We start from the raw sequence: 22,971 nt of genomic DNA, 5'->3' as shown, positions 1-22,971 counted from the left end.
TACATTGAACTATATTTATATCTGGTACTTGTTCTTTAGTTCTCTCTCAATTAGGGTTTCAAGCAACAACCATTTTTTCCTAATTTTCTGTAAACAGAATTTCTATAACAATCCCATAGTAGGCCTTTTAGACTGGAAGTGGGGTGGTGGAGCTCACAAGCAAAGTGGGAACTGTGGTTCTATGGTGAAGAAATGATGGTATAGGGAAGACAAAGGCACTATTGTGTGCGGCGTTCATGGGGCTTGAACTTCATTCGCTATAGCAAAAAAGGGGGAGTGACACTGGAGTGTTAATCAGATTGGAGCAACTCAATGAACCCGACAATTCAAACCAAATCAATCTAAATGGTTCAGATTCATTTGGATAAAGATTGAAGTAGAGAGAAAATGAAAATATTTGGCTCTTTTTAGAAAATGAAAGATTTCCATTCACTGAGAGAAATGAAAATATTGAAGTAGCAGCAATGTATACAGCCAACGTAAATATCTATTCATTATTATCTAGAGATTGACTACCACCATCATCATCAGAGGGCCTTTCTTCATTCCTGTCATCATTGGGAGCCTTCCCTCGCTCATGCCTCTCATTCCACCTTGCCCAAATCCATTTCGAAATAATGATCCCTCCCAATGCATAAACCTGAAATGAAATCATGTAATCTTGTTATTTGTAAGAAAAAGCAAACAGAGTTGTAATTATATTACTGAAGAATAATATGTAATTATTTGTATGAAACTTCTTTCAAACTTCACCACAACATCATCAAGCAGTTCACAAAAAAACTGCAAATTAGTGTAAATGGCTTATCTGATTAATCTAAACATTTCTCCGCGTGATTTAAACTAAATCCTTCTGGGCTTCAAACCAAACTAATAACAACTTATTTATGTAATCACCAATATCTTTCAGAATATCCATAAACATACATCCTTTGCCCTCTAACACTACCTGATTATCTTTCAGCCTTCTTGATAAGGTTGATGTGCACATGACAAGAGGGAAGGGGCAGATGTACAGTTGTTAGTGCAATGCTAGAAATGGAGAATTTTCATGGGAGGATGGATCATCATGGAAAACAATCCAAATGGGTTCATAAGGGTCAGCTATCCTAGCCACACAGACACACATGAAGGATGGGGATTGCCAAGTTTGGTGGTGCTTATAAGTGGGGAGATGGATTCCCCTAATCCTCAGCACCCAAACCATATGTCCAAAGATAACTATCCCTATACATATGGTATTTCAAGAAATATTGGAATCAACATAACCTTATGAAAAGTACACTAGTCACTAGTGTTAACCATAAAGTTTCACATAAATCATCACTCAACCATTTTCTGACTAGAAAACCATATGTTTACTTATGTAGCTATGTTCGTGCCAACAACCACAAAATGGAACGAAAAAAAAAAAAACAGATAATCATCATCATTCAAACCCTAACGCATCTGTGCGAGTCAATATCAATATAACTGTAAAATCAAAGCAATTTTTTTCTCCATCACCAAAGCAACAGACACAGCAAAATCAATGTCTTGCTTGCTTAATATCAATCCAAATTTCAACAACAAATACTCCACCCAAACAAAAGGGCTCCCTTTACAATATTACTAAATTTCTTAAGGATTGCAAATTCAAAACCCTAATCATACAAATTAATCTGTGTACATATAATTGCAAAATCCCCTAAACAACAGAAAATCAAAATCAAACTCTCAACCAAAAATTTCAATCTCAGTAGCTTTTGCATCCACAAAGAAAAGGGGGGAGCTATCAATACCTGCCACAGTATGAAAGGATTGGAAGTCTTGGTAGAGCTCTCAGGGTCAGCTTCAGCCTGCAGAGGTGAAGGAGGAGCAACAGGTTGCGTCTTCGGGAACCGTACAAGGCTGCGCTTCGAATTCGAATTCGAACTCTCTTCGTTGTGGTGCTGTTCAGGGGTGGTTGTGGCGGTTTTGTCTCCAAAACTAGGTTTAGGTTTTGGTGGGAGGAAAGGGAGTTGGAGGTTGAACTTGGGGAAGAAGGAGAAGAGGTTTGGGAATGGCGAGGGTTGTTGCTTTTGTGGCGGTTCGGATTCTCCGATCACCGCCACGATTTCGTTGGTTTTCGCCATTTTTGTGTGAAGAGGGAAGTGAAGTGAAGTGACGCGGTTTTGATTTGCGTTGAGGTATTTATGAAGCAAACCAACACTTTCCGCGACGGTTCAAGAGATGTTTTAGGCACACAAGGTTATCAATTTAGTTTGGCAAACCTAATTAGTAGTCACTATTAACATGAATGCTTAATTGCTTATATACAAAGACACCCCACCCTGTCTCAAATAATTTAGTTATAAAAAAATTTATCAGCTTCTTCGTCATTTTCGGTTTTTTAAAGTATCTACACCGCCGACAATTATGAGATTAATCCCCTCGAGACTTTATGATCACATTAAGTAGGTAGGTCTCTTCCAACAAATGCTTATCCATACGCAACGCTCGGGAATCAAACACTAGAGTATGACTTCCTTATCATTTTTATTCTATATATGAATCTTTATGTTCTCATTTTCTATGAAAAATCTTCATAAATCGAAAAGATTATGTCATTTATAATTTCTTTTGCTCAAAGCACAATAATCAATATATGGAATGAAACTCATGAAAAAAATTACCAATTTTGCACAATAACCAAATTTTTTTCTTATACACTATCTCAGCCATACAAAGTCTTAAACTATGGGCCTTTTGCACTATTATTCAATAAGAAATATCATTAGTTGACTTTCAAGTCAAAGCATCAGCAACCACATTCACGTTTCATAAATGATAATAAAATTATATAATTATAATACTTTAGAAGCTTGCGTTCGCCAAAGTAGCTTGAATAAACTAGTGAAAATAAGTAGTAAATCGAGCTCTTCAAAATGAGATGAAAAACAGTTGTCCACAATATAAAAAAAAAACTTGGGTGATTTTTAGTTTTATTTTTCAAAATTTTACAAAACTAAAATTAGATTTCATTTACAATTTAGTTTTTTTCCCTTTAATTTTATAAATTTGTTGCTAACTTTGTAAATTTACGATGGTAACCACCCTTTGTAAGACATCTTCTATCACTATTACCTCCACGTGGTAATGTATAGTGTTTGTAGTGGTAGAGGTGGTGGTGAGCCCTGGATTTGGCACCCCAGGGCTTAGAAATGCCACCCCATATTTTTTAAAAAATGCTAGAAATACCCTTCGGACACAAGGTATCTGTAACACTTCGGAATCAAAAGTTCCGAATAATACCTTATTGAGAATGACACTTAAATGACAAACATAATTCGGAACCTTCCTCTCCGAAGTACTTCGGAATCTCTGGATCCGAAAACCTGTCGCACACTGCCACCTTTTGAGCACCATTACTCCTCCACCACCAACTCCATCACCATTACTCCTCCACCACCAACCCCATCACCACCCCCCCCCATTACAATCTGATTCAAAAAACTCCACCACCACCACCACTCTTCCTCTTCTTCCTCCACGTTTGTTTTCCTCCCCCTCACCACCATCTCCTTCCAAGTTCCACTTGCTCCACCCTCAACCACCATCTCCTTCCAAGTTCCACCTTGCTACCAAGTTCCTTCTGGTAAGTTTCATTTCTCTCCCCCTTCATATCCTGCTTTACTTATCATTGTAGTTACATTTCATTGTTGTTTGTTGGAAGTTCGTTTTGCACCACCATTGTTTGCTTGTATTCTGATGCTGTCGAGCTTGTTACAGATTGTCTGTATCCGAACTAGTTTGGATTGTCTCTATCCGAATCTGTTCGGAATCACAATGTCCGAAATAGTTAACCAGTTGCAGTTTGTTATATGCAGGCTGAATGACTGAACCGTACCTATATGAAGAAGATTTACTGGTTGATGCCGCATGCGATTCCGCATGCGGTTCTGGGAATGTTGAGCCTAGCAATATCATTCCGTGGGTGCCCCCTCGTATAAGCGTGGACGCCACACATTTATTTACAACTGATCAGGTATTCATTGAATAATTATTGTTGGAACATACTACTATGTATTTGGAAAATGATGTGATGATCATTGAATAATTAGTGATGGTTGGTAGGATGTTTTATTTCTAAAGCAATATGTTATCATTGAACAGATATTTGATACTCGTGATGAGCTTGAACAATGGGCTAAGAATGTTGGAAAGGCGAATGGTTATGTGCTGGTGATCGCAAGGTCTGACTATGCTATAAGTGGAGGAAAGGTATTTGTTACTATTAAGTGTGCGAAGCATGGTATTTACAGGCCATACAAGGACCCGAATACATTCAAGTACAAAAAGACCGCATCACAAAAGACCGATTGCAAGTTTAATCTCAAAGGACGACCTGCGAAGGGTGATAGAATGTGGCGGCTGAAAGTGATGGATGGTAAACACAACCATGAACCAGCTAAATCACTAGTTGGCCACCCCTACGTTGGTCGACTAACAGAGGAAGAGAAGGGACTTGTGGACACCATGACTAGTACTTGGACTCCACCGAGACAAATACTAGCGACATTGAAGGAAAACAATCCAGGTAACTTGACTACAATCACTCAAGTTTACAGTTGCAACAAAAGGTTTAAAAAAGAGGAGAGGGGACCATTGACAGAAATGCAACATTTGATGAAGAAGTTGGTAGAAGCCAAGTATGTTCACTTTGAAAGGCAACAAGCTGATTCAAGTGAGATTAGGGATCTCTTCTGGGCTCATCCTGATGCGGTCAGACTCTTCAACACATTCTCTCATGTGGTCATCATGGATTGCACGTACAAGACAAACAGATATCAGATCCCCTTGCTTGAAATGGTTGGTCTCACTTCTACGGGGTTGACTTTCTCCATAGCATTTTGCTACATAGTTAGGGAGCACACAATTGACTATGTTTGGGCCTTGGAGTGCATGAAGTCTCTTATTACCAATGATGCCAGATTACCTCAAGTGATTGTGACTGACAGAGATTTGGCTTTACTGAGTGCTGTTAAGCAATGTCTTCCCAATTGTACCAATTTATTATGCCGGTTCCACATAAACAAGAATGTGGAGGCAAAGTGCAAAGTGTTGATTGGCACGGATGATTTTGCCATTTCAATGATGGAGAACTGGAAATGTCTGATATATGCTGAAACAGTGGAACAATTTGATGAGGAATGGAAGGAAATGTGTGTCATGTGTAAGGACTACCCAGATTTCATATCCTACATTTCTACTACATGGTTAAAGCACAAGGAGAAATTTGTGAGTGCGTGGACCAATTCTGTGTTGCATTTTGGAACAACAACGAGTAACAGGTACAATGCACACTTTATTGCTTGTGATATTTTTTTCATTTCATAGTCTTGCTTTATTACCAGAAATTGATAGAGTATGATCTTTTGTATGCAGGGCTGAAAGTGCACACTCAACCTTGAAAAGGATGCTGAAAGACGGCAGAGGTGACTTGTGCGCCTCGTGGGATGCAGTGGATAGGTTGACCACTGTACGACACAATGAAATCAAGGCATCATTTGAGCGCAGTATCAACCTTGTAGAACATCGTTTCAAGTCGCCCATGTATACAAATGTCAGGGGATTTGTGTCCAGAAAGGCCATGCAACTCATGGAAGATGAACAGAACAGAGTGATGCGTGATGGTTGTGGATGCGCGTTTCAAGTTATGATAGAATTCCGTATGAGGCAGTCCATATTTTCTGGAAGATACTTGGTTGGGACCATGTACCCATTGGGAGTCAAGCCTCAAACCAAGGAGACCTCCAGTCAGAGATTGATGGCTTGACCGCTTATTTCAACACTTTGGATGTTGCGGGCCAAAGTATGCTAAGGAGGAAGGTAAAGGAGCTCTATTGTCCTTCTAGTAGTTCACTGTGTCCTCCTCAAGTGAAGATAAAGCCCAAGCGCTCGTCCAAGGCTATGGAGAGTAAACCACCTAGTCAACAAAAATCATCCTTACAGCGTGATCCTTGTTATTGGGAACATGTTAACAATAGCCTCAAGCCAACACCTAACAAAGTCTCTTGTCCTCGAAACCGAACTCCTACACCACAAGCTCTGAAGTCAAACAAGAAGTCTAAGAAGAGCAACCAGTCCACCACCAGCATATACTTGGATGATTTGCCATCTTTCTTCCATCAATATATAGAAAAAGTCATAGATGTTATTCCAGATGGTAATTGTGGTTATAGATCAGTTGCTGCATTGTTCAGACCCGACATAGGTCAAGACGGTTGGCCTTTGATTAGGGAAGAGTTGCTTGTAGAACTCTCAGAGAATACCGCTTACTATAGCAACATATTTGGTTACGAGAGGGTTCAGTCCCTACAAAATCATCTCATCCTCCCGATTGGTACAATTGCAACTGAAGACAAGTGGATGTCTCTACCGGAGATGGGGTACCTCATTGCTACGAGGTTTCAAGTTGTCTTCATCTCCATTTCACTAGACGGTTGTTACACTTATCTGCCATTGAGAGGAGGCGCCCCACCGGAAGTACATCCCGTTATAGCAGTTGGTCATGTCACCAACTACTTTGTTCAGGTATATCTTTTGTTAAGTACCTTACACTCGCTTGTCACGTTAAATTAGTATACTTTGTACTCAGCCACTTTGTTCTTATCTAACTTTATTGCTATACTCTCAAATGTAGCTCAAGCTAAAGCCGGGACATCCTATGCCAACAATCGCTCCCCAATGGCCGTTTTTGGCCAAATAACCCACCGACCAATGGATCATCCCGTATGCAGCGCGTTTGGCTACATTTACGGCAGAATTGAATGCTTGGATTGATGCTACGGGTGGTCCTCAAGAGAATGTCTTTATAGACCTTGGAGAAGATTGAGACTAGGATTGATGTTTGTTAATTTGTATCTATGACATATGTACCACTAATTAGAAGTTCAAAGTATTATGATTCAGTATTAAACTGTTTCTGATGTGCATTTTATCTGTTTCTGCCCTGCAATGTAGCTGGTTATGAGAATTTGTGGTTTCTGCCTGCATTGTTTCTGGTACTGTCATTTTAACTGGTTAACAAGATTTCGGAACTCCGATTTCCGAAGTACTTCGGAAAGCTAATGTCCGTGCTATTAGAGTCAGGTAACTTGCCACCCCATTTGTTTTCACCATTCGGAAGGCTCTAGTCCGAAAACTAGAGTTCGAAACTACGGAGTCCGAAATATTTCGGAAGTCTCCTTTCCATTTCCATGCGGCTACTTAAATTTGGCACCCCAAGTTTAAACAATCTTCGACATTATGGTTTCCGAGACATTTCGGAATTACAGGATCCGAAATGTTGTAATTCTTCCCATGCTTCCATTAGTTGGCACGACTGACATTTACTTTCCGAGCAACTTCGGAATCTGTGGATCCGAACTTTAATTTTTTTTTCTCATTTTAATTTTAAATCTCTCCATCACTATCCACAACCAACCACAACCAACCTCATTACTCTCAACCAACCACAACCAACCTCATTACTCTCAACCAACCACAACTAACCCCATTACTCCTTCATCTATAAATTTGCTTGATTTACGCTTTCTGGTATTCATCCTCTCCTTTCATTCTTTCAACGAAACCTTCAAAATCAAAATGGAAAAAGATTTGCCCACCTTCATCCGCCCTTGCAAACTCCGAGGCAACTCTTTTGCAAGTTCTCGTCCTCTCATTCCCGGCCCTGCTGGTGTCGTCCAGGCCGCCATGATTCAACGCAGCTCCACCACCGACAGACACCTCATTCCAACCCAACAATTTGTTAGGCGCGTCGTCGAAGACGATCACGACACTGATCCCGATTTTCACTCTAATGCTTGGCTTTCAGCCCTGCAATTAGGCGGATCTGCAACTCCTCTGGGTTCCATCACTCACCATCTAGAAAGGGTCGATCTCATCGTCGCAGTTATCAAATCATGCACACCAAACGGATATGGCGATGTGTCAGTTACACTGAAGGTATTTCCATCTTCCGCGTTCTTTTTCATCAATTTCATGGTATTTAAATGTCCTCTGTCATGCCATATGAGTTTGAGTTTCAGGATCCTACGGGCACTGTCGGTGCTAGTGTCCATCACAAGGTTTTCACTGAAAGCGAATTTGCGAAGGACATAAATGTTGGATCTGTTATGCTTATCCAGAAGGTTTATTATTTCTAACCGACTTGACTATTGTTTCTACTTCTTTAGACAAGTTGAACATTATTTCTTCCTTTTTTGCTTGCAGGTAGCTGTTTTTTCTCCTAGAAAATCTAATTGTTATCTGAACATAACATTGCCCAACATAGTTAAGGTATGAAATTTTTTTTTACACATATATAATTATAATAAAAGTGACTGTGGATTTTTACACATCTCAATTTGCATTTATGTGAATATTCACAGGTATTCTCCAGTGACTGTGGACCTCCATCAGGAACATTCACCGACATTACAGAAGATTGATTAATGCTATTTGGCTATCTGCCGTCATCTCATCGAAGAGAACTCGCCTCTCCATCAGTCCTGCATGCCCAGCCCGTGACTCCATCCACTTGCACGCTCTGGGCTGGTCCTCCGTGTACTCGGGGACCTCAATCCGCTGAATAATGGTGGGTGGGAAGTGCTCAAACACCCAAGCTACCAGGAGGGAAGAGCAACCGCTCATCTGCTTAGTCTTCCTCCGTGAGGCATGACCAAGTGCATCATACAGTGTAGCTATCGCAATGGCGCCCCACACATACTCTGACACCCGATCAAGGTGCTGCAGCATGCCGATCCAATGGACAGAAGTGTAGTGTCCTCCACTCTTGTTCGCAAACAAGGTCGAGCCGAGGAGGTGAAGTAGCCACATCCGTGCTGCATGGTCATGCCGATGCTCTAAAGTACAATAAAGAAACCATTAATCATTTAATTCACATATAATAGTTGCAAATAAATTAAATATATAGTATAACTAACCATCAAGAGCCCTAGTGTATAGAGTCTGCAAGAACCCGAACCGCAAGCCAATGGTCTTCATCGCCTTAAACTCCATGATCTAGTCTGTGGCTACCCCTCCTAAGAGCAGAACACAGGTCTCCGCTGCCTGTTCTCTGCTGGCCTGTCCGGGAGTATAAAACCTATCACCCATCGGCAGATGAAGGATAGATGACACGTCATCCAGGGTGATAGTCATCTCCCCGAACGGCATGTGGAAGCTGCTGGTATCCTCATGCCATCTCTCGACGAGGGCAGATAGAAGGGGTGTGTCTATCTCCGGATAGGTGCACCTGAAGAGCGGATAGAGTCCGGTCCCCTCCACACGCTGACGAACAGCGCTCATATCGTCTCCCTCGCCCTCACATGTCAGCTTTGCCAGCTTCATCCCAGCGCTGGCAAACTTCAACACACCTCGATCGGGGTAACGCGGGTCGGTGCCTATAATATGATGCCACAGACACGGCGCAACGTGATGTGGGTAACGGACCAAAAGTGACAGATCATCAGGCCCCCCTGGAAACGGTGCCTCTGTCTGGACCGGCACCTCATCCCGTCGTGCTCCAGCATCACACTCAAGCTCCACATCAACCTCAGGCTCCACATCAACCTGAAGCTCCACATCAACCTCAGGCTCCACATCAACCTCATGCTCACTCTCTGTCGAACTCTGAGGAGTCATCTGACGAGAAGGCGGAGAAGGCTCAGGAGTCGTCTGACGAGAAGGCTCAGGAGTCATCTCACAAGGGTCTCGACGCTCCTCATATGATGTCCCTCCAACATCCTGGTCCTCACCAAATCTGCCTTTGACTCTACGATAAGAAGCATGCAGCCGTCTGTGGCGATCCTCAACATCCTCCGGGGCTGTGTGGCGATCCTCAACATCCTCCGTGGCATCATGGGAGCTCCCAGCAACATGTGATTTCCTGCGCCCTTGGCTCTTCCTCTTAGCCATCTATTAAAAAATAATACTCATCAGATAATTGCAAAAGTACCAATTGATGAGCTTTATAACTGAATATTCATGCAATCAGCAAGAGATATGTACCAAGACAGATTATAAACTTAATATTCATGCAATCAGCTGAAAGCTAGAAGAAACTAAGATTATCAACTTAATATTCATGCAATCAGCTGAAAGCTAGCAGAAACTAAGTTTATCAACTTAATATTCATGCAATCAGCTGAAAGCTAGAAGAAACTTAATATTCAATAGGCTACAAATATCAACCAAGACAGGTTATTTACCTCTGATAAACTGAACAGTGATTTCTGTTTGTTCTTTGATTGCAACTCTAATCTTTTCAACAGTTTCCTGATCAATAAACCAATATATGTAAATAAAAAGAATGTCTAACATACTTGATCAATAAGCATGTCTAGCATATTTATGTACTGAAAAGAATAAACCAGTATATGTAAATGCTACTCACATAATTCAACAGAATTTTCTATATGCATATGACATGATAAATTACAAAGTGGAGTGACTCGGCAAGAGTTACTCCTAAAGTACCATTAACAACAACTGAAGCCTTTTTCTTCCTATAAGGTGAGGTCAATTACTATGCCTTAATACACAAAAAAGGGAAACCGATGAATTCATATATCAAAACTCAAAAGAAGCTGGCTTAAGAAAACAATGCCAGCAACACCCTCAAATATTAGTTTCTCTGTGTAAATAACCAAAATGGGAATCTCAATAGTTTGTCATTGTTCAGCAAATTTAGATCATGTGTATAACTGTATATAAAACTATAACTATAATATGACACAGACCAGCATGTTCTTTAGGAACATCCCCTTGAAATTGCTCTTTCTAGTTTCTTCATTGAGGATCCCTTCAAATTAGTGCAACCATGCCATGGGTGCACTAAAGAAATGTAAGCTAATGTTGCAAGAACATTAACAATAGAGCATGCAGGAAATGCAGCAGTGGCGTCTTATCTAACTGCCTCGGGCGTAGAATTGCAGTATGGTGTATGCAAACAAACCAACCTAGTGAATGTTAGACATAAAGTAGCAAAACCAATACCTATAATGAGGCCACACGTGCTTTTCCGTTTATCCAAACTAAGTGCTCTCTTTACTACAGTACCAAAGCTAGGGATTAATCCGCCACAGGCAAGAACCATTATGTGATCAAGACCACTATAATCAATTCCAGTGAGAATAGCTCCTATTGCTGAAACGACGCCATAATCATGCAGATAACTGGAATTCATGCATAATTATGTAGATAACTAGAATTCAAAGTTCTCTTAACTTGATAGTTTGACCTATAGTTTTCCTTGATATCCCCACCCCCATACCTCTAACTATTAGACTGTCCTCCATCTAGTCTATCTTTTAAATCTTCCTATGTGTATTACATAACTGATCCCAAGCTCAAAGAAAAGAGGAGGGTCGTGTTACGGAATCAACAGCCCATGTAAACCCTTGTTAAATCTTCATGCCATGGATCATCTATGTGATGTCTATGTGTGTGTGTGTGTCTGTTATATGAAGACTTTCCTATTATATTTAGGAAGCATAAAAGTATAAAAGCCACTAGTGTCCAAAATCAACATATTTAAGCACCAAAATCAACATATTTAAGCACCAGACTTTCCTATTATATGAAGCATAAAAGTAAAACATACAAAAGCCACTAGTGTCCATTGTTTTACTATATGAAGATAAGAAATCCTTACAGGTAGCACAGGGAATCACTTCTAGCACAATCAAGGCACAATCAAGGCAGAAAGCATGCTCACTTGGCTCTGCATGAACATGAGCAAGTTAATTTACAGTAAACCAACATCAACAAGAGCTTCAATCAGACATCTTCAAGAGCTTCAATCAGACATCTTCAAACTCTATCCAACAATTTCACCCAACAAATCGCTAAAGCCCTAAATCCACAAATTAATTTCAAGAATCCCTAAAACCGCACAAACCACAAATCACTAAAACCCTAATACACGAAATACCAATCCGCACCCAACAATTTCAAGAGCAACCATTCAAATCCGTAACCCTAACAACAACAAGAAGATGACGAAGATTACCTCTATTGCAGTTGACGAAGAAGATGACGAAGAAGATGATGAAGAGAGAGCTCTGATGAAGGCGAGCTCGATGAAGGCTGTGAAGGTTTGGAGGGCTTCGGAAATGGAAGTTCAAGAAGGATTTCGGAATGAAATGGGAAATGAGCCCGTGTTTTGATTTAATACTAACAGTATTCGGAACTTTACCATCCGAAGCATATCGGAATCGATATATCCGAAAGACTTCGGAAATTGGTAGTCCGAAATAAAACACGGAGAGGCATAATAGTATTTCCCCACTTTTAAGTGGGGTGACATTTCTAAGCCCTGGGGTGCCAAATCCAGAGCTCGGTGGTGGTCGTGGAGGGAGATAATGGTGGGGTTGTGGTCGTGACTCGTGGCCATGGCAGTAGTGATCGTGGTGGTTTTTAACATAGAACCATTATTATTGAACGGAATGAGTAGCTCAGACTCAGACTGAATTCCACTTCCAACAAACTCTTCTTTGAAATCTTTAAATGTATGTCTTTTCCCCTCTGTTAAGTGAGCAATAATACCAATGATTTTTCTACTCAAACTGCTTGCAACTACATTCGTCTTGTTCAAATGATATAAAATTGTACAATCACTACATTTTAGAAGCTCCATCCTCATCCTTGGCCTTAAATTTGAATCTCTCCGTCAAAATATATATACTTTAGTTTAGACATTTGTAATCGATGTGACTCTCATAAGGCTCACCATATATACACTGTCTCCAAATCTTAATAGCAAAGACTATGCTTCCATTTCAAGATCATTAGATGGATAATCTTGCTACGTCTCTTGAATTTCCTAAAATATTTGGCAATAATCTTGTCATGTTGCATAAGCATACAACCAAAACCGACTAGTGTTGAAGTCAAACAATCTTTCAATGTCTAAAAGCTTTCTTCACATCTTATCAGTTTAACGAAAACTCAACTTTCTTCTAATTAGTCTATTCAATACGGATGCAACTATAAAGAAATCCTTTACAAAGTGATGTTAATGTCATTCCAAATCAAGGAAACTCAGAAGTCAGAACCACCTTCACTATATGCATATCCAGGTTTATTTTACATTGCTTCAGCCTTTCTTAGATCAACATTTAATTCATTTTTTGACACAAATATGTCATAGGAAGGCCAAATTGTCTAGCCAAAATTCACATTTACAAAATTTGGCATACATTGTCTAGGCGATTAAACCGATTGCTTGATTTGAGATGACTAATAGAATTGTAATGAATCGCTTCACATTGTATTGCTATAAATTTTTATCCATCAGAAAATAAACTATATGTTTTGGCATCAAGAACTATTTGTCTAATTGCTGCTACTCCCCCTATTACAACTAAAACTGAGGAGGCTACAGCAATCAATGTGTTCACCCAAAAGGTTATGCTGTGTTTTGAGGGCTTGAAAGTGATATTGTAGAAAACCATGGGCAAAATGAAATCAAGAGGAACGAATGCTAATGCTCCAAACAATGCCATTAAATCTGCAAAGAATGGCAACATAGCTGCTATGAGCGTGGCTGCGGCCACCGATAATGACCGAGAGAGCACCCTTGGCACAACATTGCGCATGGAAAATTGTCCCATTTTTGGATCTCCAAAAGTTGCTTCGAATAGTTCATTTGTTGGTTGCAAGTAAACCTGGAAAGTAACAAATTCATAATCATTCATCAGGAAGGTGAAATGTTGCTAATTGCAAAATGAATGTATTCTTCCCAAGTGCATGTTTGGAAATCCTTCTACAATTGATTCTACACAGAATGAAGTTTGAGTAGAATCAGCTTCTGGGTTTCATAATTGATTGAGCAAAGAGAAGCTGGTCCAAACATGCTATTAGTATTAGTGCATGCTTGGAAATTCTTCTACAATTGATTCTAAAGCATTCTGAGGAGAATCAGCTTATGTGTTTCATAATTGATTTTGAGAAAAGAGAAGCTCATCCAAACATGCTATAAGTTTATGAAGTAGAATTGCAAAATTAACAAATATATTCCAAGCAGCTGTTCTTACCGCAGTTAGTGCCATCACTTGCACAAGTATGAACATATTAGTCATCACGAAAAACCATTTGGGCAGCAAAAGCTTTGTCTCACCAATGAAGTTAGCAAGAATTGTTCCATTGGCTAGATTGCCAAATGCCCAATAACCAGAGATACTAATACTGAAATAGGTAGCTGCTATGACAGAATAACAGAGACATAGTCCTTTAAACATTTTTCCCTCCACAGGAGGTGCCAAAGTTGCCTACAAATTGCAGAAGAATTGTATTTAGTGACCTAACATCTTATTAAGTAATTTTGAACATAATAAAAAGGATATTTAAGTGCGTATCAATTGTAATGTGAACGGACTTTCAACTCAATCCATAAAAAAGTCTCATTCACTTGTTGAGTTGTTGTCCTGAAATGAGTGTGAAAGTCTGCTCAGTCCAAACAGATAATCAAACACTCTATAAATGGTTCTAATTCTGTTATAAGTTATAACTAAACAAGGTTCAAGCATGCTTCCATATTTTTTTTGAAACATGCTTCCATATTCTAATTAGCTTGATTGTGCATTCAATATTTGTTCACTCAATATGAATAAGTGCATGTTTGAAAATCCCTCTAAATTGATTCTAAAGGAAAAATCAATTTTGATGAGAAGTTTCTATGAGTAACTTCGGGGCGCCATAATTGTTTCTAAGGAAAAATAAGTTGATCCAAACATGTTATAACAAGGTGCACAACTAACCTGTATTTCTGGAATGATCCCACTAGCATATATGGTAGCAATGATTGAAATACCATTGAAGACACCAAAGAGTTGATCTGCAACAGAACCTCTTACTGAATAATCTCTAGGCGGTGCATCTTTTGAGTGACCTGTGTTAGATACAAGCAAGACATCAAGTGGATTACAAGTAGTTGCTGCTTAGGCTTCTGAATTCCAATGTCATTGTGTTTTTCCTTTCCTTACCAATGTATATACAACCGACCGTGACACATGTAGCATAAATCACAGATAGAATCAGACCAACGAGGTTAACATGCCTCAGGGAGTGAAAGGATGGAAGTTGAGCCAAAATCATAGTTATGACCCCACATATGATGATAAATTGGTAAAGCTTCATTGCTCCATCTGGGTGGTAGAGTGAGTAAATGAACTGCACAATGAGAACAAAATGTAGCTTCTTAATACAAACATTTGCCACATTTGAGGGTGGAAAATTTCAGAAGCTGTAAAGGGAAAATCAAATGACCCTTGTGTATATCTATCACCTTGAGGCTCTTTCCTCCCACAAGAGGACCGCCAATGACTGTGCCAAAGCATATGACAAATTGAAGTGGTCCTACATAGTATTTGGCCCATCTTGGTCCTGCCACAACATTTGCCATTAACTACCATCAATTATGAATGTACCAACTCTGTAAGGTGTGTATACACATCCTCCAATTAAGGGATAGAAACAATGGAGAAGAAAGGAAAATACTAACATGTTAGGGTGGAAATCAAAAGAAAAGACAGACAAGTACTTCAATACTAGCATGTTTGGTAAACCTTCTACAATTAATTCTATAGTAAAAATCAATTCTAGGGAGAGCTATTTTCAGTAGCTTATGAGTGCTAGAATTGATTATTGATTCAAACAAGCTATAAATTAGTGGATAATAAGCACCATGTGTGAGAACTTTTTAGCTGCTAGTGGTTATCCACTGTAAACAAAGGGCACCAGCAGTTAAATTTTTCCTGTAGGTGATTGACAAGTGCTAGCTTGTGTTTATATGCAACAGAATTCCTCTCTAATTTCTAGTAAATAAGGAAGAGCCTGAAGCTTTTTTCTTCTTTCAAAAGATATTGGTTTCTTTTTCAAAAACAGAAGTGCTCTTCTTTTGACTTATTTCACACACTCATTTTTTTGAACCTTAACAGCATAATTTGAATTGAAATTGAATGTTTTACATTTCATTCCATAAATTGGTGAAAGAATTAATGAAATTCAGATCAAAATTCAGATACGAAAAGATAGAGTGTGATGATTTTGGGCTAAAAAATATGATGATCCAGTGAGAAATGTGACTATTGTTCTTCTAATTCACTGCAGGAAAATTGAAAATTCTCACGATTGATTATGTTTAACACAGAAGCTACTATCTCTAGCTTATAGCAGAACTGATTTTGGGACTGAAATCAATTCTCCAAAATGATGATTTTATGCTCGAAAATAATGAAATGTGACTACTGTTCTTCTAATTCACAGCAGGAAATTGAAGTTGCTGGAAACTCACCTAAAATATCTCTAGCCATATCCCTGAATCGAAACTGGCGACGCCCGAGCTGCGCATGATGTTCTAAGACCACTGATAGAAGGTTATATGAATAGAACGTGACAACGCCTGCAAGAGTCAACCAAAGCACTCCTCCAACCCAACCCAGCAAAGTGAAGGAGAAAGGAAGAGTAAGAATCACAGGACCCACAATAGATGTGGTCAAATGATACCCACAGTGCAGCCATGATCCTGCATAATATAGTGAATTGATCAAGACCCTTTTATTATTTTGATACAAAAATCTTCATCAAAATAAGTAAGAAGCAAATTATAATTTTTGTTCATCACAAATCATGATTAAATATGCCAAACATACAGAAAAAGTTTGATTGACACCCCAAATACACTCACATCCAAAGAGAGATAAGAATAGAAAGTGAAGCGTGAATGAATCAAAACTTCGAACAGAACACATCAAAGGTGAGATAAAGTAACATGGGATTCTTCTACAAGAAAAAAGCACCCTCACCTTTAGATACCAGAACAAATTTTGCTCCAGCATCAAGCTCTGGTGAAGTTGATGGGTTGATATTCACAGCAAAACCCTTTTCACTGTCACTTGTGTACACTTCTGAAGAGCTATGAACACCAGTTCCCATCTTTTCTTCTTCTGCTGGAGCTAATAGTCTGAAATTCATATATGTGCCTAGAGATTGAGACTGAGATGTTGATGATGATGATGATTACAAAAGTATGTTATCTTAATATATACAAATGCAAAATAATGGAGGCAAGTTGACATGAATGTTGAAAAAGACCAAAATTAGTTTAGATGCAGAATCATGTTTGAACCATGATGGTCAAAGAAGCATAAGCACTGTTTGTTGAAACTCTATTATTATTTTTTGAATGGTGCATGCGACAACGATACACATGGGTAACAACTTGATTGATGACTAGTTTATTGCAGAAATCGTTAAGTTTTTGTGAGGTGGGGTAGTGTGAGTAAAGCATCAAGGTGGCTCAATGGGTCATCCAACATGAATTTTGAAGTCAATTTAATCAGCTGAAATATATTATCATATGCCAAATTGATTTTTCTGCTATGCTTGCAATAAAAGGTTGACTTGGTCCAGCCTGTTGTGGGAACCAAGGTACAAACTAAATTATTATGATAGTTTCATTTTGCCTCATGATCAAAGTGAGTGCAATAAGTTTTTTTGTTTTTATCTAACACAGATAGAAATCCTTTACGATTATGAGAAGCAGTCTTGTCCGAGTCTATATATTTACATTTTCATGAAATTAAGATTTTTTTCATACACAAAATAAAACTCGAACTGAAATATTGCTAAAAGATAATCAAACATATATGAAACATCGCTTAAAACAAACATTTGTTGGTTGAGAGATCAGGTTTAAATTGATTGTTTGATACATTTTATGTTTTTTTTTTTAGATAATGTGATTAGATCATTTCACATTAATAGTCCTGCATCTAGTCAAAGCAAGTCGTTCATAGAGATTAGAGTACCATCTACAAATAAAATCCTTACAGTTTCATTTTAAAAAAATTGCAAAATTTAGATTGTATTTTATATAAAAAAAAAAATATGAATCACGTGTTCATTTCCACCACTGTCTGAACCCTTTCAAAATAATTTTTTTTTGAATCACATGTTTTAGTTAATTATGATCGAGTCGGGTAGAACCACAATGAACAGTAAAACTCTCTTTATCAAAAATTTAACAGACTCAAATTTGTTAGTATTCTTTCAAGATTTTGAAAATAAGAAAACACTGAGACAAAATAATATATAGAATTTAACAAGTACTAGTAGTAGTAATTTTGAAAAATCACATTTTGGCTAAAAATTAAAATTTTACGATATTACTATTATTTTGTGAATTTTTGAAAAGATCAAACATTGAAGTTTGACGATATTAATGATGCGAGCGTTAGATTTTCTAGAGTCAAACAATTTTTTTTGTGTGACATCAATTTGAGAGTCAAACTTGAGACTGCACATTTACATCTGATATCTATATACATATGTAAAGGAGACTTGAGTTTTTGCACTCCTTTACATTAAATGCATTAATTTTTTTTTTTGGTTACATGAGGAAAATAAATGCATTAAATAATAAAGCATTTCTTTTTATATTAATACCTTTAATAATAAAATTAAAAATTAAATAAAATTTCTTAAGTTAATAATCTATTTAACTACCTACTAAAATCTTCTATATACTTATGCAAAGCAAATTTGAACAATAAAATTAAATACATAAATAAATAATGAATTTCTTTTGTATTAAATACACTAAATTAAAAATTGAAAACTAAAATAAAAACTACATCCACTTTATTATTCATTATATTAATTATTAATTGTTAAGCATTTCAATTTCCCATATTTAAAATTAAATATTAAAATTTAAAAATTCTCAAGTTCTCTTATTGAAAATTAAATATTTAAATTATTTAAATTTTAATAATTTATTACAGCTTGAGGTGAATTTTTTTTAAAATAATAATAATTGAAATTGACCACCTTTACATTAATGACAATAATATATTTTTAATAATAATTTTCTTATATTCTTTACTAATTGTTAATAATAATAATAATAATTATTATAAATTAAAATTATTTTAATTTTCGTTATTAATCATAAGTTGAGAAATTTTTCAAAAATAACAAATAAAACTTAATACTATTTCTTTATTAATAAATAATGTTAAAAAAATATTTGAAAATTAAAAAATGTCTCTATATGGTATTTATTATTACTATACCGAATGTATGTATTATTTGAAAAAGATTCTTTCAATATGATTTTTATCTATTATATAGATGTAAAAATAACTTGAGGAATTTACTCCAAAAAAAAAAACTTGAGGAAGAATAATAGAGAAAAATAATTATAACAAAAGTTGAATAAATTTAAGTTTACTAAATAATATTCTAAAATATTAAAATGACTAATTATAGTTATAATTTTTAAAGTTATTATTTCATTTTTGATAAAAAAATGTTATTATAACTTATATTAAAACCTTATTACTTGATTTAAAATATTTCAAATTCACTTAAAGGATTTTTCAAATGATTAAATAAATAAATTATTAAATTATTTTTTAAGGATAAGTTATGATTAAAAAACAGAATAACATCTAGGGATAATATTCTCTCTAACTGAGTATCATTGTTTATAACCAGATATATGATAAATCAGTCTCTCTGCAATTGAAACCACAATAATAAACCCAAAACAGAGAACCCAAAACAATAGAATATATATTTTTTTTTTGTACATCGGAAAGATAAATTGCACCCACCAGGAATCGATCCCTGGATCTCCCCTACCTAATCCATATGTCCCTCCAGCTCCTACCACTTAAGCTATCATACAGGGACAAAACAATAGAATATGTTACAACCAAAGTTTCTAAAATTAATTCAATGCTAATTATTAAATATCAATTACTAAATTTGAGTGATATTATTTATTTACGGAAATAGATATTTTGTACGAGCAATTTAATACACCAAAACTATTATTTTGATGTCTCAACACGGTTTTTTATTATATTTATAATAAAAAATAATTTTATATTTAGTAATTTAATTACACTATAATAATTTTTATACAATATTAAAAAAAGTAGTGTAAATAAACCCGTGCAACGCACGGGTATTATTTCTAGTTTTTAAGTAAATGGTTTTATAAAAAAATAAGTCTTTTATTTTCTTCATTTTTTTTTATAATTAAAAGAGTGAACCATTTACTACCATTCTACATTTATGGTACACTTGTTTTACTGTCTACGCGAGACGAAAAAGGGAAATAATTCTTCCCTGTTATGAATTGAGAGGCCTAATACTAACTCATAGTGCTTTTTCCAAATAATCTCCCTTATTCATATTTTTAGAATTTTTTTTGAAATTCCATTTTTTTAGCCTTTGGTTTTGTGTGTTTGACAAAAAAAAAAGACTTTGGTTATGGGTTCGTCTTTTATTTTTTTTCATGCCACCCATTTTAAAATTAAACATGAAACAATTATTTTTATCATGTAAAACCTTTAATTTTATTAACAAATAAAAAGTACCTAAATATTTTATTTTATTTTAAGTTTCCTTTTGTTTTGTAACCAAAAAAAAGTTTCGTTTTGTTTGTCGGCTTCATGTCCATTGAACATTCTTTGGGGGATCTTTACCTAAAAAGCATATATTCCAAATCATTTCAAATTAAACCTTTGAAACTAATCTTAACTAAAGCTATCTAGAATCTCATACATATGCACGCCTAATTTTCTCCATCAATGGTTGTCTAAAAATAATAAGAATAAAATCAAAGAAAGAGTTTGAAAAGTCAAGCCACTATTTATTACATACACTATACTTTGACATTAAAAAGATGAATGAAATGCATCCTGCATATGTCACCAAAATGATACTTAGGACTTTTTTAATGCAGTCTAGTCTAATAAACAAACCAAAAATATAATTATTTTATAGTCTGTTTGATTTACAGTTTGAAAGTATGAAGACGAGAAATTAATGTATATGTATGAAAAATTTCTGTTATTATCTGATTGATTAAAAGCTGCAAATACAATAAGTGCATTAAACATTTGTTAATTTTACTTCTCATTAATAATGAATAGAGAAAAAAATTCTTAGAAATTAAAAGGAATATTGTTCAATTGGCAGCAGCTTCTCCTGAATGAAAATTACTGAAAATACATTTTGTAGTGCTTATGAGTTATATATGTTGCTACTTGCTTATCTAGTTTTGTGATTTGTCATTTTGTATTGGGGAAATTAAAAGTGTATAGCTAGAAGTGCTTATATGGAGCAATAAACCAAAAGAAGTGCTTATGTGGAAGTTTAAGGTTGTCATTGACTGATTCCGCTGGACAAATGAGTGGTTGTGTTTGTGACGTTCGAACAGTTTTTGTTTACATCTGAAGGACAATTAATACATATATATCATAGGGGATTTCTAAATGGAATTTATAGTACGTTTGGATCCATTTTCTTTCCTTTTCATAATCACTTTTTCCCATAAAACTAACTACTCCTATTTCATGTTTGAAAAATCTTTCATTACTGATTTTTAAGCGGAAATTGATTATGGGAGCAGTTTAGCATTTTGGATAAGTTTCTCTTTTATCACAAATTATTTTGATATCCAGAAACTACTAATATAAAATTCTCCGTACAATTGATTCTTCAAATTAATTATGAGGAAATAGAAATTGATTTGAACATGTAACTAGCAGCTTTTACTAGAATCACTTATCTCACAGAGGAGGGCTTGAAGATGCTTGTGAATATTCAGTTTTGCTAGCTTAATGCTTATCCTAAAACTTTAATTTAAAGAGGAGTAGAAGATATTTCGTGCAGCCATGCAAGATGACAATTAAATTGAGAATAAAGTATTGGTGAATGGTGATTGATGTCTACATACGTTTTGTCATGTTGCACGAAGGTATTCCCACCGCGGTCAATTATATGAGATTAATTTTATCAACACTCTGAGTTCACATTAATTAAATAGGTATTTTGTCATATCGCTTAAGAATTGATCATTGAACTAAATGTTTAATGAGTTAATCTATTATCTAATCTTGGACCTTGTTAGTTCCCATGAATACCTTATCTTATGTGTTATGGGACCTTCCATAAATCACTGACTTTTTTTTTGTTCATCAGAAAATTATAAATCATTGACTTTTTTTTGGTACATCGGAAAATATAAATCACTGACTTTGACATCAATTTTTTCATATTCAAATTTTACAAACAAAAAAAAAAGATCTTGAAGAAAACTTACCTAAATCAGGAATGGGAACATAAAACACATTGGGAATGAGGTTCCATTAATCCAAGAGTTGAGCTCTGCAAATTCCTAATGCTTTGGATGGGTTTCTTCTGCGTATGTATGCCTTTCGTTTCTTAACAAAAAAGAAAAGAAATTGACACTCTGTATGTGCAATACTACACACTTTCCCTCTCGAACAAACCTGATTCGTATGACTCTCACATAAGTAATTGGTTGGATAATACCTTGCTTCCACTATTATTTTCTTCACAATAGTGCACTACATGAGTTTATAAGGGATCGATTTGTTTAAAATACTTTTTATTGAGTAAGGAGTACGGTTGCATATTTTGTCTCTTGTTGTTGAGACAAGTATCCGCCGCCAACGATAGTTGATCATCTTGGTTGTGGGTGTTTTACTATACGATAAACAACTGATCGTGAAATGAGTTTTATTTCCATGCTCAAGAATTGACACCGATCTCATAATTAAGATATAAGGTGGAGAACCACCACACTACACTTCGGTGCTTGTTTGGTTTAAGTATGATGATACTTATTTTATAAATTAAATAAGCAATTTTGTGGGTGTCAAATGTCAATTAAGAAACGACGTTGCTTATCAACGGCTAAATTAATACTAACAAATCAATTTTTTTAAATATAATAATAAAAAAATGATTAAGCCTAAAAATGAATCTCATGAAGGTGGGTAGGTCGTGCAAGTCATGTGTGTACATATGAGTGCTGTGTCACTCAACATTTCTCACTAAGAAACATAATTAATGTTGTTATTAGTATTTATTTTCAGTTGATATTAACTTCAAGTTACTTATAAACTTATTCACAATTGTACT

At 36.0% G+C, this 22,971-nt stretch overlaps 6 protein-coding genes across 6 annotated transcripts; 3 read left to right on the top strand and 3 right to left on the bottom strand.

Moving 5' to 3' along the window:
• Nucleotides 1–388: 388 nt before the first annotated feature.
• On the bottom strand, nucleotides 389–2,199 carry LOC130738425 (uncharacterized). The gene is made up of 2 exons (XM_057590398.1): nucleotides 1,782–2,199; nucleotides 389–640 (listed from the first exon to the last, which is right to left on the bottom strand). The coding sequence occupies exons 1-2, from the start codon at nucleotides 2,112–2,114 to the stop codon at nucleotides 488–490; spliced, it is 486 nt and encodes a 161-aa protein (XP_057446381.1). The 5' UTR covers nucleotides 2,115–2,199; the 3' UTR covers nucleotides 389–487.
• A 1,843-nt stretch (nucleotides 2,200–4,042) lies between these two features.
• On the top strand, nucleotides 4,043–5,797 carry LOC130736668 (protein FAR1-RELATED SEQUENCE 5-like). The gene is made up of 4 exons (XM_057588471.1): nucleotides 4,043–4,060; nucleotides 4,135–5,023; nucleotides 5,153–5,312; nucleotides 5,407–5,797. Exons 1-4 carry the CDS (start codon nucleotides 4,043–4,045, stop codon nucleotides 5,795–5,797), a joined length of 1,458 nt encoding a protein of 485 aa, XP_057444454.1.
• A 38-nt stretch (nucleotides 5,798–5,835) lies between these two features.
• LOC130736667 (uncharacterized) lies at nucleotides 5,836–6,730 on the top strand. Its single transcript, XM_057588469.1, has 2 exons — nucleotides 5,836–6,555; nucleotides 6,665–6,730. Exons 1-2 carry the CDS (start codon nucleotides 5,836–5,838, stop codon nucleotides 6,728–6,730), a joined length of 786 nt encoding a protein of 261 aa, XP_057444452.1.
• Nucleotides 6,731–7,608: 878 nt separating this feature from the next.
• LOC130736666 (uncharacterized) lies at nucleotides 7,609–8,307 on the top strand. The gene is made up of 3 exons (XM_057588468.1): nucleotides 7,609–7,968; nucleotides 8,052–8,153; nucleotides 8,236–8,307. The coding sequence occupies exons 1-3, from the start codon at nucleotides 7,609–7,611 to the stop codon at nucleotides 8,305–8,307; spliced, it is 534 nt and encodes a 177-aa protein (XP_057444451.1).
• A 46-nt stretch (nucleotides 8,308–8,353) lies between these two features.
• On the bottom strand, nucleotides 8,354–10,310 carry LOC130735462 (uncharacterized). The gene is made up of 3 exons (XM_057587439.1): nucleotides 10,215–10,310; nucleotides 8,949–9,921; nucleotides 8,354–8,867 (listed from the first exon to the last, which is right to left on the bottom strand). Exon 2 carries the CDS (start codon nucleotides 9,919–9,921, stop codon nucleotides 9,028–9,030), a length of 894 nt encoding a protein of 297 aa, XP_057443422.1. The 5' UTR covers nucleotides 10,215–10,310; the 3' UTR covers nucleotides 8,354–8,867; nucleotides 8,949–9,027.
• Nucleotides 10,311–13,150: 2,840 nt separating this feature from the next.
• Nucleotides 13,151–17,218, bottom strand: LOC130738423 (GABA transporter 1-like). Its single transcript, XM_057590396.1, has 7 exons — nucleotides 16,812–17,218; nucleotides 16,301–16,531; nucleotides 15,293–15,390; nucleotides 14,991–15,177; nucleotides 14,766–14,896; nucleotides 14,043–14,276; nucleotides 13,151–13,673 (listed from the first exon to the last, which is right to left on the bottom strand). Exons 1-7 carry the CDS (start codon nucleotides 16,978–16,980, stop codon nucleotides 13,293–13,295), a joined length of 1,431 nt encoding a protein of 476 aa, XP_057446379.1. The 5' UTR covers nucleotides 16,981–17,218; the 3' UTR covers nucleotides 13,151–13,292.
• Between the last annotated feature and the right edge of the window lie 5,753 nt (nucleotides 17,219–22,971).

The sequence above is a fragment of the Lotus japonicus genome, chromosome 2, assembly GCF_012489685.1.
Source record: "Lotus japonicus ecotype B-129 chromosome 2, LjGifu_v1.2".
In the NCBI taxonomy this organism is placed as follows: Eukaryota; Viridiplantae; Streptophyta; class Magnoliopsida; order Fabales; family Fabaceae; genus Lotus; species Lotus japonicus.
This window is presented reverse-complemented; position numbering and strand designations above follow the sequence as displayed.

Bases quoted from the DNA above. Each gene is read 5' to 3' on its own strand.
- LOC130738425 (XM_057590398.1), bottom strand. From the start codon at position 2,114: ATGGCGAAAACCAACGAAATCGTGGCGGTGATCGGAGAATCCGAACCG. The intron at 641-1,781 runs GTATTGATAGCT...ATTTCATTTCAG, and splicing joins ATCCTTTCATACTGTGGCAG to GTTTATGCATTGGGAGGGAT.
- LOC130736667 (XM_057588469.1), top strand. From the start codon at position 5,836: ATGCTAAGGAGGAAGGTAAAGGAGCTCTATTGTCCTTCTAGTAGTTCA. The intron at 6,556-6,664 runs GTATATCTTTTG...TCTCAAATGTAG, and splicing joins TCACCAACTACTTTGTTCAG to CTCAAGCTAAAGCCGGGACA.
- LOC130736666 (XM_057588468.1), top strand. From the start codon at position 7,609: ATGGAAAAAGATTTGCCCACCTTCATCCGCCCTTGCAAACTCCGAGGC. The intron at 7,969-8,051 runs GTATTTCCATCT...TTTGAGTTTCAG, and splicing joins ATGTGTCAGTTACACTGAAG to GATCCTACGGGCACTGTCGG. The intron at 8,154-8,235 runs GTTTATTATTTC...TTTTGCTTGCAG, and splicing joins CTGTTATGCTTATCCAGAAG to GTAGCTGTTTTTTCTCCTAG.
- LOC130738423 (XM_057590396.1), bottom strand. From the start codon at position 16,980: ATGAATTTCAGACTATTAGCTCCAGCAGAAGAAGAAAAGATGGGAACT. The intron at 15,178-15,292 runs GTGATAGATATA...CTCATTGTGCAG, and splicing joins TGGGAGGAAAGAGCCTCAAG to TTCATTTACTCACTCTACCA. The intron at 14,277-14,765 runs GTTAGTTGTGCA...TGCAATTTGTAG, and splicing joins GGATCATTCCAGAAATACAG to GCAACTTTGGCACCTCCTGT.
- LOC130736668 (XM_057588471.1), top strand. The intron at 5,024-5,152 runs GTACCAATTTAT...ATGCTGAAACAG, and splicing joins TAAGCAATGTCTTCCCAATT to TGGAACAATTTGATGAGGAA. The intron at 5,313-5,406 runs GTACAATGCACA...TTTTGTATGCAG, and splicing joins GGAACAACAACGAGTAACAG to GGCTGAAAGTGCACACTCAA.
- LOC130735462 (XM_057587439.1), bottom strand. From the start codon at position 9,921: ATGGCTAAGAGGAAGAGCCAAGGGCGCAGGAAATCACATGTTGCTGGG.